General features: G+C 44.5%; 1 protein-coding gene across 1 annotated transcript in view; it reads left to right on the top strand.

Annotated features, from left to right (window-relative positions):
• ARMH3 (armadillo like helical domain containing 3) overlaps positions 1-14,246 on the top strand; it is a 270,864-nt gene that overhangs the window by 98,607 nt on the left and 158,011 nt on the right. The window contains exon 20 of the mRNA XM_014583337.2: positions 5,678-5,766. Within this exon, the coding sequence (XP_014438823.1) occupies positions 5,678-5,766 (89 nt within the window). The remainder of the gene's footprint in view (positions 1-5,677; positions 5,767-14,246) is intronic.

The following is a 14,246-nucleotide window of genomic DNA, read 5'->3' as shown; positions in this document are numbered from 1 at the left end:
ACCCCTGCTGCTGTGGGACTGAGAATGAGGGAAATGGTCTCTGGAGACAGCAAACTCTGGTACTCTTACGTGGAACACTTGGACTTTCCTTAAGTGTGCTGTTCCCAAACTTGTGGGTAGCCACCAAGAGAAAGGTTCAGACTTCGGTGGGCCCTACAAGAAGATTTTAAGAGAAAGTGGAACCATTTTGTGTTGAAATAGAAAACCACCATACACATAAAAGAAATCCCCCTAAGAAGCAGTAGATTTGGAGTCATTCCTTTAAAAAATTTATATATAAATTATTTATTTTATTTTATTTATTCAGTCATTTATTTTTAATTTGTCCAGAGAGAGAGAGAAAGAGGGAAAGTGAGAAAGCAAGCCACCAGGTCCAGGACTTGAACCATGGTTGACCATGTGGGAGTGTCCAGTGCCTTAACCATCACACCACCTGCTGGTCCCTCAATATATATTTTTAAGGCCATAACAGTTTTTAAATTTTCATTTTGCTTTGTAAATAGCATAAAGCTATTGAAACCCTAAGGCTAAGGTTGTCATCTCTAGGTGATTGTGGATGATACAGGAACAGGACTGTAGATACAGGAACGTTCTAGGAGCAGTGTTGGGATGGGTGGGGGTCACTTCTGCGTGAGCCAGAGCGTGGTGGCAGCAGGGGCTGGGGTGTGGGTAGCACCTCACTGCTGCTCCACTCTGGCTCATTGTTGGTGGGCTGGCATTGTCACCCGTCATTGAGGACCGAGGGAGATCTGAATAATGGGGGAAGTAGACTAGGGTTTTAATTTACAAATGTAGTTCAAGTCATTTGTGTCTTTGGTGCGTCCTTGAGCACTTTCACTTCTCCAGCTGGTGTCTTTGGCTCTCACTCCACAGAGGGAGGCTAGCTGTGTCCTTTCCCCTCTGCTGAGAGGCTGAAGAAACAAGCTACTCCTGTATTAGCTTGATTCTGTGAACTATCAAGTTGTCAGTACCCCGCAGATTAACATGGCATTTGCTGAAGTTAGTACGATGGCAGGATACTGTTTGTCTCGTCAAAGCCACAGAATTTGAGAGACTGTCAGCTTCACCTCTGGAAGTGCCCTCTATGCAGAGCTGCCATTCAGCCGCATCGCAGTCGGGCCTGTTAGACAGGTTGCATCAGTCAAGGTGGAGAAGGCCTACCTGGTGCAGTCTTTTTACTCCCTTCCTGTTTTTCCTCCTCTGCCTTACACTTCATGTCAGAGCAGTTTTAAGAGGAAAAGCCTCTTTCATTTGCCTGAAACTAACAGGGTACCTAGGTCTAGTTTTCTAGTTTTGGTAGCTTAGTTATAATAAGATGTAAGTGTTAGCGTTTAGTTAATACACAGTCGGTACTGTTGAATGAATGAGGAAAAAAGTATAGGTCTGACAATTTCTCCTGAACCTTTTTAGTTTGCTGAGCCTGGTGCTCCAGAGGGATACCCTGGAAGCCTTGGGTCTCGCTGATCAGGCCCTCCCTTGGCTATCCTAATTTAAGTACTTACAGGGAAGCAAGGATATGAAAAGTTAGACTAAGAACCTGGAGTTAGTGAAGACCTTGCATTTTTGGCAGTTTAGACACCTCTAAACACTAGTGATTTCAAAGGCTTAACACTGAATCTGTGAATTTAGTAAAAATAGGAAATGTAAAAGCCAATGCATCCAAATGAAGAGCATCAAATTATCCACACGAGACTGACTTGAGTAGCGAAGTGGACACTTAACAGTGTAATCAGAAGTCCAAGCATACCTAGCTATAGAATGCATTACATTAACATTACTGTGAGAATTGTAAATTGCATTTCTTGACAGTTTGGAAAACCTAAGCCACAATTTTTTTTTTTTTTTAAAAGCAGCTTTATTGGATGGAATTCAGATGTAGTGCAATTTATCCATTTAAAGTATACAGTTCATTATTTTTTGTATATACACAGGACTATGCAGCCATCACTGCAATTTAATTTTTGGCCTCCTTATCACCCCCCACCCCCAGTAAAAAAGTCCTGTACTTGGGCCATCTAGTTGTATGGTGTTAAGGTGGCTGAATCCCATATGGCCACTTGTGCAGTTTGAGTCCTGGATCCAGTGGTGTGAAAAACACTCCAAGTACATGTATTTGTGTGCCCAAAATCAGGAGAGGAGAATGGAGGAGAGGAATGGAGGAAAACTCTCTCTCTCTCAAGCCTTTTAGCAAATTTAAAAAAAGGGAAAAAAAAAAAAAGGAAAGAAATCCTGTACGCATTGTACTTGCTCCGTCTGTCCCTCTGTCCCCTCCCTCATCAGGCCAAGGCAGCCACCCATCTATTTTCTGTCTGTCTCTGTTTGCCTGTTCTGGACATTGCATATAAGAGGTAATATAATATGTGACTTTTGGTGACTGACTTTGCTGGCATGTTTTCAAGGATTATCCATGTTGTAACATGTATCAGTACTTCATTCCTTTTTATGGCTGGTTAATATTTCATTGTAGGGATATACCACATCATTTTATTTTTGCACTCATCAGTTGATAGATGTTTGGATTGTTTATACTTTTTGGCTATTGTAATTAATAGGGATACCTTTGAAGCCTCGAGTCTTCAAAAATCATTCCATACATGTGGATGTATGTTTTTGTTTTTCTATTTTATTTTACTTTTTAATTTGCTATAGGGTGTGTGCACTTGCTGGAGAGACAGAGAGTGAAAGGGAGAAAACACCTCCTGCTGGGAATGGCCACACTGCAGTCTCTCCTCCATTCTCCTCTCAGGATTTTGGGCATGCATGTACATGCATCCTGTGTGTTTTTCAAGTTGCCAGGTCTGGGTCTTGAACCAAGCATTCATGTGATCCAACATCTTAACCACCATGCCTCTAGCTGGCCCTGTTTTTGTTTTCCTTGTGTATATGCCTGGTAGTGGATTTATTGAGTTATGTGATGACATTCTGAAAAACTTCTACACTCTTTTCCAAAGTGGCTCCACTGTTTTACATTTCCACCAACAATAGTTGAGGATTCCAGTTTCTCTGCATACTAACACAGCAAAGGTTTTAGTTTTTATTTGGACTTTTTCCTACTTTGACAGAAGCAAAAGGAACATTAGCTTGATTTAAGAAATGATAGTACCAGGTCAGCCGGTGGTGTGCTGGTTAAGGTGCTGGACTCCTACATGGCCCACCACAGTTTGAGTCCCAGACCTGGCAGCTTGAAAATCCTGCTGGGTGCATGTATATGCATGACCAAAATCCCTAGAGAAGGAGAAAGGATTGCGGGGGGTGATTTCTCACTTTTCGTTTCTCACTCTGGCAAGCATATGTGTCCTATGGCCAAAAAAAGGGGAGAGAAATGATAGGCCCTTCAATACCAAGATTAAATTCTTGACTTCTTAGGAGAAGGGGAAAGAAGAAAGCAGGACGAACCCCTCTGTTGTAGAAAAGACAAAGACACCAGTTACAGGAATTAAAGCATGTTTATAATTCAGCATATGATTTTTGGGGAGACATTTGAATCTGTAACAAAAGCATAATGACTTACCTAACTCCTCCCAGCATTGGATATTCTTTCTACAGTTGTTTCCAGCTTTCCTGTATCATAAATGCTGTTCCTTTGTCAGCATGAAATCTATGTTAATTTTATATGCAAAAAATAGAAACTTGATTTAATACCCATTTTTAAAAATTTACCAGGCAGTGTGTGTGGTTGCCAGAGAGAGAGAGAGACAAAGAGGGGAAGTAAGAAGGCATTCCCACAGGAGGGATGGCCAGGCTTCATTCCTTTCTACTTCATTCTCCTCTGGGGACTTGGGACATGCACACATACCTGTTGTGATTTTTCAAGATGTCACATCTGGGACTTGAACAGGTTGGCCATGTGGGAATCCATCGCCTTAACTACCATGCTACCTGCTGGCCCCTTGAATTGTGGCCTTTTTTCTTTTTTTTTTTCCGAGACTTTTTTTTTTTTGCTATAGGGCACGTGCGCTCACCAGACAGACAGAGAGAGACAGAGAGACAGAAAGTGAGAAATCACCCCCCAGGGGGGATGGCCACGCCACAATCCCTTCTCCTCCATTCTCCTCTTGGGATCTTGGGCACACACGCACACATGCCTGGCATGAGTTTAAGCCACTGGTCTGGGACTCGAACCGCGGTCGGCTACATGGGAGTTCAGTGACATAGCCTTATGCTAACTACTGGTCCCTATTCATTCATTTATTTTAATTTGATCAGAGACACAGAGAGTGCGAGAAAGAGAAAGTGAGACAGCAAGGCACCAGGTCCAACCATGGTTGACCATGTGGGAGTGTCCAGTGCGTTAACCACCACCTGCTGGTCCCTTTTTTTTTTGTTTAAAAAAAAAAGAGGTTTTGTCTTAAGGGATGTGTGCTCAAGGGGGGCAATGAGAGGGAAAGTGAGAGGTCACCCCCCCACCCCCCTGGGAATGGCCATTGCCACAGTTTCTTCCCCTCCATTCTCCTTCTGGGATCTTGGGCTTGCACGCACTTGTGTCCAGTGTGAGTTTTAAGCATCTGGGTCCAGGAATTAAACTCTAGTTGGTCATGTGGGAGTCCTCTAGTGACGTAACTGCTTTGCCATCTGCTGGCCTGTGTCTGCCACTTTGAATGGAGTATAGTAGTCCCCTCTTACTTAGACTTTTACTTTCTGCAGTTTGAGTGACCTGTGGTCAACTGTGGTCCACAAATATTCAATGTAAAATTCCAGAAATAATTCAGAAGTCTTAAATCAAGCGCCATTCTTATTTGTACAAAGGAAACTCATGCCTTCCTGCTCTGTCATCTCCAGGGCATGAGTCATCCCTTTGTCCAGCATATTCAGGCTGTATTTTTATTTATTTTTATTTTTTGGAGAGATTTTTGCTATAGGGTACATGCACTAGCCAGAGACACAAAGAGAGTCAGAAAGCAAGAAATCACCCCCAAAAGGGGGATGGCCATACCACAATCCCTTCTTCTCCATTCTCCTCTTGGGATATTGGGCACACACACACATGCGCCCCATGTGAGTTTCAAGCCTCTGGGTCTAGAACTCAAACCGTGTTCGGCCATGTGGGAGTCCAATGACATAACCATTATACCATCTGCTGGTCCCTCAGGTTGTATTTGCTAACTGCCTATTAGTCATTTAGGAGCAGTCTCAGTTACCAGATTAAAAACACATAGTAGGTACAGGGTTTGGTACTAGCCACAGTTTCAGGCATCCATGGGGAGGTCTTTAAACAAATCTCTTGGATAACAGGGGACTTTTGTCTAATTCTGGTCCACTGTTTTATCCTTCTTCTCTGGGAAGATACCTTAAGGGAAATATATCGGTGGTGCCTAATTGATTATTACCTATCAGCAGGCACAGCCCCTTTTTCTCATTGATAAGGGGAATGAGTAGAATAAGCTAGTGTGTGTGTGTGTGTGTGTGTGTGTGTGTGTGTGTGTGTGTGTGTGTGTGTGTGTGTGTGTGTGTGTGTGTGTGTGTGTGTGTGTGTGTGTGTGTGTGTGTGTGTGTGTGTGTGTGAGAGAGAGAGAGTGATTGACCGTCGGAGTGGGAGGTAGAAGTTATTTCATTTGTATGGGCATATTCGTACCTGGTGTCTTTAGTGGCCTTAGCAAAGCTGGCTCATTGAAGAAGGGCTGTCTGTGGTGAGTTGAGCTGTGTTCTTGGCTTATCCCGGTTTTCCTTTCCGTTACAGACGCTGTATTCAGGTGGTGCATAAACTGCTTTGCTACCAGAAGAAGTGTCGAGTACGCCTGCATTATACCTGGCGGGAACTCTGGTCAGGTAACTCTATCTTCAATGATCTTTTCCTATACCTTTTATAAGTCCCTAAGCCTGAGTTCAAGATCGAGTTTTCTTTTTAGACTGCTTCTATTTTCATTTATACTGTTTTGTTTTTGCATTTCAGCCTTTTTCTAATTCAAACCTGGGCATGTCACAGATCTGTTCCATACTTTCTTCCCTATGTTTTTCATCAGCTGGTAGAAACTTTGGAGTTTTTCTTGAGTTCCATTGACTCTTCCTTTTGGTAAGAGCGGGGTAGGAGGAGTCAGTGCACACTTGGAGTCTCGCTCCGTTCCATTTGGTCTCGGCATACGGAATATAGAGAGCAGGCTGCTGTGTTTCCTCCGGATGAGTAATCTCAGGAGGACTGTCACAGGGAGAGAGGGTGGCGATGGGGTGGAGAAGTGGGGGGAATCCTGCTCTTTGTGTTACATCCGGCATTATTACTGTTTACAGACAGTGCGGATTGTACCACTCCCCCTGTGCCAGAGACAAAACAGCAAATTACAGTGTTTACTTTTGTCTTTGTATCCATTTGGTAGCCCAGTAAAGTCACTGCTACCCCTGCAGGCGGGATGCGGCTCTTCACTAAGGGTACAATTAATGCTGGCTTGCCACCCTTTTCTTTTGTGTGATTAAATTGGAGGTTTCAGGAAAGCAGTGGGGACATGTTCCCTGAGGCAGTTGCCTGCTGATGGGTCCTGTGGCTTTTGTGACCTGATGGTACAATCAAGTCTTCTCCAGATGACTCCAGTGATGAATGGTTGCCCCACCCAGGGGAGCCTTCTCTGTGTTCTCCATGGAGGAGGGTGTGTTAATGTCAGAGGCTTTATAAGAAACAGGCCAGTGACCCAGCCCCCTTCCATGGAATTCATCTCACTTGTTGTGACACATGGCTTCCTCCCAACCCAATTTGACTTTCTAAATTTAGTTCTCCATAATGGGAAATAGCGATCTTTAATTAATGGATTAGCAAGTTCTTTGCAGTTACTGCCTAGTGTAGTGAACCAGGAGCGGAGAACAGCACTAAGTGGCAGTAGTGGCATTTTGTATTTTAGAAGAGAAGAGTGTGGTTGTGTGAGAGTTTGAGATTGAGGGCATGTTAGAAAAGCTAAGGAAAGATCGAAAGAGATTGAAATGGCTAAATTTAGTAGAATTTCTTAGGCGACGCCAGTTCTTTTTTAAAAAGTTTATTTATTTCTTCCATATGAGAGAGAGAAAGAACGAGAAAGACACGTTTGGCAGGGTGTCCATGCCTCGATTCTCTCACCGAAGCCCTCCAGCCAGCCAGGGTGGTGGGTGCACACAGAGTGTTCAGGTTGACTAAGATCCAAAACCCAGACCTTTCCATATGACTCCAGCATCACCCAGTGGCACCCTACCTCCCGTGCCACCATGACTGGGCCGGTGATTCTTTTAAATATAAAGGTATTGTTGTTGCCTGTGGACAGTCATATGATTGTTAGGCTCAGAATGCCTAGGATTAAAGAGAAAACACAAAATGATGCAAATCTGTGGCTGTTGGTGTAACTAGGACCTGTTGCAAGTGCAGACGGCTTACGTCTGTAACAGAGATGCAGTTACACGTTGTAGTACTAGGTGGTTGGTGGTGGTAGTTATTTCTGCTTGCTTCCCTTCTGGCTTTATTGTCTTTTTCATTCTGGTTTTTTTTTTTTTTTTCCTTTTTGTCCTAGTCATCCTGTCTCTGGCCCCTCTGGCTTTTCCTCCCTTCTCTTTATCTGTTGTCCTTTTCCTCATTGCCCTGTTGCATTGTCTTTTCCACACTGCATTTTCATCCTTTGCTATCTCCTAAGGCCCAGGCTGCCCATTACCCTCTTGTCCCCATCTTGTATTCCCTGTCCTCTTGATGAATTGATCCTTTTATCAGGTTGTCGGGAAAGTCATGACATACTTTCCTGTTTTACTACTCAAAAATGCATCATGACTTTCCAGACAACCCACTGTCATCTTGAACTGTCTTTCTTGTCCTTTGTGCTATTGTTGTCATATGTCACCAACCCCAGAATACATTGCCATCACTTTTGCTTAACAGATAATTACCTTTTTTTCCCCCCTGGCTAATGTGCATGTACACTTGGCAGAGAGAGAGAGAGAGAGAGAGAGAGAAAGAGGGAGGGAGGGAGGGAGGCAGAGAGGCAGAGAACACAGCCTCCAGTGGTGCATGGTCACGTGCAGTCCTTTTCTCTCCATTCCCCCTTTCTGTCAGGATTCTGAGCACACATGCACATGCGCCCAGCATGTTTTTCAAGGTACCAGCAGGCCAGGACTCCAACTACAGTCGGCCATGTGAGATACAGCTCCCTTAACTGCTGTGCTACGGGGACTGGCCTGACAATTATCTTTTTAAGAGATTTTTTTTTTTCCAATATTTTTGCTGTAGGGCATGCCGGCTTGCTGGAATGAGAGAAACAAAGAGGCAGAAAGTGAGAAATCACCCCTGAGGGACCAGCAGTTAGCGTAATGGCTATGTAGCTGAACTCCCATGTAGTTGACTGCGGTTCAAGTCCTGGACCCAGTGGCTTAAACTCAGGCCAGATGCGTGTGCGTGTGTGCCCAAGATCCTGAGAGGAGAATGGAGGAGAAGGGACTGCATCGTGGCCATCCCCCTGGGGGGGGATTTCTCGCTTTCTGTCTAGCTGTCTCTCTGGTGAGTGCATGCGCCCTGTAGCAAAAACCTCTCAAAAAAAAAAAATTACCACGCCCCCAAGAGGGGATGACCATGCTGCCATCCCTTCTCCATTCTCTCAGGATTTGGGGCATGCATGCACATGCACCTGGCGTGAGTTTTAAGCTGCTGAGTCTGGGACTCAAACCACGATCAACCATGTGGGAGTCCAGCACCTTAACCATTGTGCCATCTGTTGGTCCCTCTCTTTAATAGATTTTAAAATGTCTTCTAGGGTTAGACCCATTGCCTGGTGGTTAAGGGAACTGGATATGCATGACTGACTATGTGGTTTGAATCCCAACCCCTGAAGCCTGAGAAACATACCTGGCACCTGCTCATGAGTGACCCAAATCCTGTCAGGGTGGTGAGGAGAAGGGGTTATGGTATGACCACACCTCATTTGGGGCTGCTTTCTCCTTTCTGTCTTTCTGTTAAGTACACGTGCCCTGTAGCAATTTTTTTTGAAGTCATTTATATGTACTTTTTCTTTTAGCATATTGTCATTCTTGGTAGGAAATTGCGAAGGGGACCATTCTTTATCCTCTGTTGGTCGTTTGACTTTATGCTTTTGAGAACTTTGTCTGTTTATAATTATGTGCTATCTGAGGGCTGTTGGTTGGTATTCTAGAGCCTTTGATGGGTTCAGGGGAGGTACACATGAGAGTCATTAGTGAGGCTTGTATGATGCTTGTTCCTAACGCGTAGATATTTGTACTAGAGCTTTCTGCCTAGGGAGGGTAGCTCCTTTTCCTATAAAGACTGGGTGAGCCCTCCTGGAACACTGGCTGTATGTGTTCATATATGGAGTGTACAGTGAGATGCAGAGCAGCAGGTGTTAAAGAAAGCTGAAAAATACAACGCTCCATGCCATGCAGCCAGAGCCCATAATAATGTATAATATTGCATTCAGTGAATACAAGTGTGGCTATGGTGAAGCCACCCACTCCTTGGCTGCCACTACCCCTCAAATGTTGGAATGCCCATGTTTTCACTCTTTCTTTGCCTTTTAACTTCAGGATTTGAGGGAGGTTTATGAAACTCACCATGGCAAATATGCTTCTGTGTATATATGCTTGTCCATACATGTGCTATAAATTAGCATTGACTTTTATTTATAAATAAGACTGGAAAGTCATGTGTTGTTGGATTGGACCTGCCAAAGGCTTTGGGTATCTAGGAAGCAGTCAGCCAGGGGCCAGATGCCTTCTGTTGTTTGGAATGTGGGCGTTTAGTATCACTGTATTCTGAGTGCTGATTTTTATTCCTGTGCTGTTCGATGGTAGTTCTTTGTTACTGGGGAGGTGGCCCAGGGGCTCTGAAATTTCCATAATGAATTCCCAGGCGTGATCTGTGGACAGAGAGGAGCCAGCTGTGTTAGTTGGTGTTCAGCCTTGCCCCCTGTGCTTTTCCTGCTTCTCTGTACAGATCCAAGCCCTGACCTACTCCCTGCTGCCATTGATCCCTGTCTATTTACGTGGTGCCTGTCTCCATGGTATCTGAGGGTGTGGGGAAATATATTTAAGCTGACTTCAACTAGAAAATGGAAAGGAAGAAGTCCTACTTCTCTGCATTGCCCTCTTTTTTAGCAAACACTATTTTTCACCAAGTTACAGAAAGTTTGAAAGCTCCCCTCTATCCAGATTATCTGTCTTGAGTTAAAGGTTAGATCTTAAAACTCTCCTTGGAGGGACCAGCAGTTAGCATAGTGGCTATATCGCTGGACTCCCACGTAGTCGACTGCAGTTCGAGTCCCGGATCCGGTGGCTTAAACTCACGCTGGGCGCGTGTGCGTGCGTGCCCAAGATCCCGAGAAGAGAATGGAGGAGAAGGGATTGCGGTGTGGCCATCCCCCTGGGGGGGTGACTTCTCGCTTTCTGTCTCTTTGTCTGTCTGGTGAGCACACACACCCTATAGCAAAAACCTCTCCAAAAAAAGAAAAAAAAAAAAAAAAACTCCTTGGAAACAGTTTAGAAAGCTGGGTTTTGGGATAAGATCCTAGTCTTTTTTTTTTTTTTTTTTAAGAGAGAGGTTTTTGCTATAGGACATGTATGCATGCCAGAGAGTCAGAAAGCAAGAAATAACCCCACAGGGGGGTGGCCACATCGCAATCCCTTCCTCTCCATTCTCTTCCCTGAATTCTAGGCATGCACGTGCCCACCATGAGTTTTAAGCTTCTGGGTCCAGGACGCAAACAGCAAACCTTTCTGGACTGCATGGGAGGCTAGCAACAACTATTACGCCATCTGCTGGTCCCAGGATTCTAGTTCTTTACCTTTGAGAATAGGTTGGAAATTGTAGTCTTGGCGACCAGCAGATTGTATAATGGTTATGTCACTGGACTTTCACGTGGTTCGAGTCCTGAACCCAGTGGCTTAAACTCATGCTGGGTGTATGTACGTGTGGGACCCAAATCCCAAGACAAGTATGGAGGAGAAGGGATTGTGGCATGGCCATCCCCCTTGGGGAGTGATTTCTTACTTTCTGTTTCTCTGTCTCTCTGATGCGTGCACATGCCCTATGGCAGAAATCTCTTAAAAAAAAAAAAAAGCTGTAGTCTTTGTGTATAGAAAAATATCCGTTTACACATTCATATTTTGTCATATAATTTCAGGAAGTTCCTGGACCCTCTGGAACCCATCTGTGATCCTATGGGAAAAACTCTTGTCTTAATTTTACATTCCATAGCTTTCCAATTAATTCTGTTCTCATTAGACATCTGAGAGTTAAATATATTTTTCTTTGTTTTCAGGTCATATTGTCTTGTTACTGGGAACTTTAGTTTCACTGTCTCGGAACTTCTTGAGGCTGTAGACCATCTCGTTCACTGTGTGTTCTGATAGCGCTTTGGGCCTCCGTTTTAGCACATCACTGTGTTTTGCTATGTTTGTACATTGATTTGTTTAAATATCATTATTTCTATTAACTCTTTTTTTTGAGAGGTTTTTGCTATAAGGATGCGTGCACTCGCCAGAAAGAGAGAGATAGAAAGCGAGAAATCAGCCCCCGGGGGGATGGCCACACTGCAATCCCTTCTCTTCCATTCTCTCGTGATCCTGGACATGCATGTACACATGCCTGGTGTGAGTTTAAGCCACTGAGTTCAGGACTCAAACTGCAGTCGACTACATGGGAGTCCAGCAACGTAGCCATTATGCCAACTGCTGGTCCCCTATTAACTATCTTTTTAAAAGAATATTCAATTTTATTTATTATTATTATTTTTAATTGTTATTTTAAAATTTGCTATAGGGCACATACACTCACCAGAGAGACACAGAGGAAGTGAGAAAGAGAGAAAGTGAGAAAGCAAGCTGCTAGGTCTGGGACTTTAACCATGGTCGGCTATGAGGGAGTCCAGTGCCTTAACTGCTATGCCATCTGCTGACCCTTTGGTGCCTGTGTGTGTGTTTGTTGTTGTTTGTTTGTTTGTTTTTGGCACATGCACTTGCCAGAAAGACAGAGAGAAACAGAGAGACAGAAAGCAAGAAATCACCCCCCAGGGAGGATGGCCACGCTGCAATCCCTTCTCCTCTCGGGATCTTCGGCACGCACGCATACGTGCCTGGCGTGAGTTTAAGCTGCCAGGTCTGGGACTCAAACTGCGGTCGACTACATGGGAGTCCAGCAACATAACCATTACGTTAACTGCTGGTCCCGGTGCCTGTGTTTTAATCATTGTTTTATCCCCAGTAGACTACATGAATTTTATTTATTTATTTAAAAGAGTTTTTTTGTTATAGGGTGTGTACACTCACTGGAGACACAGAGAAAGAAAGTGAGAAATCACCCCCCCAGTGGGGATGGCTTCACCACAGTCCCTTCTCCTTTATTGTCCTCTCGAGATTTTGGGCATGTATGCACACGCACCTAGTGTGAGTTTCAAGAGGCTGGGTCTGGGACTCAAACTGTAATAGGCCATGTGGCAGTCCAGCACCTTAACCACTATACCACCTGCTGGCCCCAATACTTGGCTTTTGATAGGGACTTAGGAAATACTTGAATAAATAGATGAGTAAATACATAGAATATAGGGCGTGGTGGCACCTCCCCTATGGTGAAAACCAGTGGAGGATGGAGGATTGCTGCATTGAGTCCATCTCGTGCTCCGTCTCTCAGTGTGCACGATTTTTTAAAGAAAAAAATATGTAGAATATCAATTAATATAAGTTAACTTTCTCCTGAAGCAGCAAGGTGCTCTGTGTGGATTTAGGCTAACACTACTACTACCAACAACAACAGTACTAGTAGTAGTAATAAAATCTAGCAGGGTATTGATCGTCATGTTTCTTTCTTTTTTTTTTTTTTAATACTTCATTCAACTTTATTTATGAATTTATTTTTAATCTGACCAGAGAGGGACAGAGTGAGAGACCAGGAGAGCGAGAGAGCGAGAGAGAGAGTCAAAGTGAGGAAGCAAACTGCCAGATCCAGGACTCGAACCAAGTCGGCCATGTGGGAGTCTAGTGCCCCCAACCACCATGCCACCTACTGGCCCCTAGTCATGTTTCTTTTTAGCTGACTTTTTATCACCTTTAGACAGGGCCAGCCATTTAACTGAGTTTTATTTGGGCTGTTGATGTGAAAGGAAATGGTGGGTAATTTCTTTTTCCTTTTTCTTTCTTACCCACAGAGGTGTTTTTTTGTTTGTTTGTTTTGTTTTTTAAGGCTTTTGCCATAGAGCACATATGCCTGTAGGAGAGAAACCGAGAGACAGTGAGAGGGAAAATGAGAAATCACCCCCGGGGGCATGGCCATGCTGTAATCCCTTCTCCTCTATTTCCTCAGGATTTTGGGCACAGACGCACATGTGCCCAGTATCGTTTTCAAGCCTCCAGGTCCAAGACTCGAACCGCGGTCTGCTGTGTGGGAGTCTAGTACCTTAGCCACCATGCCACCTGCTGGCCCCACGTGGATTGTTTTGAGCAAGTGTAAATGGAAACTTTGATGTATCTAAGTCATTAACCAAAGAATGAGCAGTGTTTAGATAGAAGGCTGTAGTTGTTGGAGAGGAAAATACTCGAACAGAATTTCATCGAGTCAGCTTTTCTGACAAGCTCGTATTCCATGGCAGGCAGGAAGGGCATTGGGGAGGCAGCCTTTCCACAGTCTGAAAGTGGAGGTTGATTTATTTATTTATTTTTATTGCCAGAGGGTGTGAGAGAAGGAGGGAGAAGGAGAGAAAGTACTGCTCAGTGGTGTGTGGTCACGCTGCAGTCCTTTTTCCTCCGTTTTTTCTTCCTGTCAGGATTTTGGGCACACACACACCTGCACCTGGCTTGTTTTCAAGCTGCTGGGGCTGGGTTTTGAACCACAGTTGGTCATGTGGGATCTGGGTCCCTTACCTGTTGAGCTATGGGGCTAGCCTATGAAAGCATAGGTTGATATAAAGGCAGATTTATACTGGCCCTTTATCTTTTTTTTTTTTTTTGGAGAGGTTTTTGCTACAGGGCGCGTGCGCTCGCCAGACAGAGAGACAGAGAGACAGAAAGCGAGAAATCACCCCCAGGGGGAATGGTCACGCCGCAATCCCTTCTCCTCCATTCTCCTCTCGGGATCTTGGGCACGCACGCACACGCACCCAGCGTGAGTTTTAAGCCACCGGGTCCGGGACACGAACCGCGGTTGACTACGTAGGAGTCCAGCGACATAGCCATTACGCTAACTGCTGGTTTCCCTGGCCCTTTATCTTGATATTAATCTGTGGATCACAGCCCTTTTTACCCCTTCACCCGGCCACCTCTCTGGATGAGAAATCTTTTTTTTTTGCACAGGTTTTTGCTATAGGGCGCGT

The sequence above is a fragment of the Tupaia chinensis genome, unplaced genomic scaffold (genome assembly GCF_000334495.1).
Source record: "Tupaia chinensis unplaced genomic scaffold, TupChi_1.0 Scaffold144255_1, whole genome shotgun sequence".
NCBI lineage: Eukaryota > Metazoa > Chordata > Mammalia > Scandentia > Tupaiidae > Tupaia > Tupaia belangeri.
Note: the sequence above shows the minus strand (reverse complement) of the source record. Positions and strands in the feature narration are given on the sequence as shown.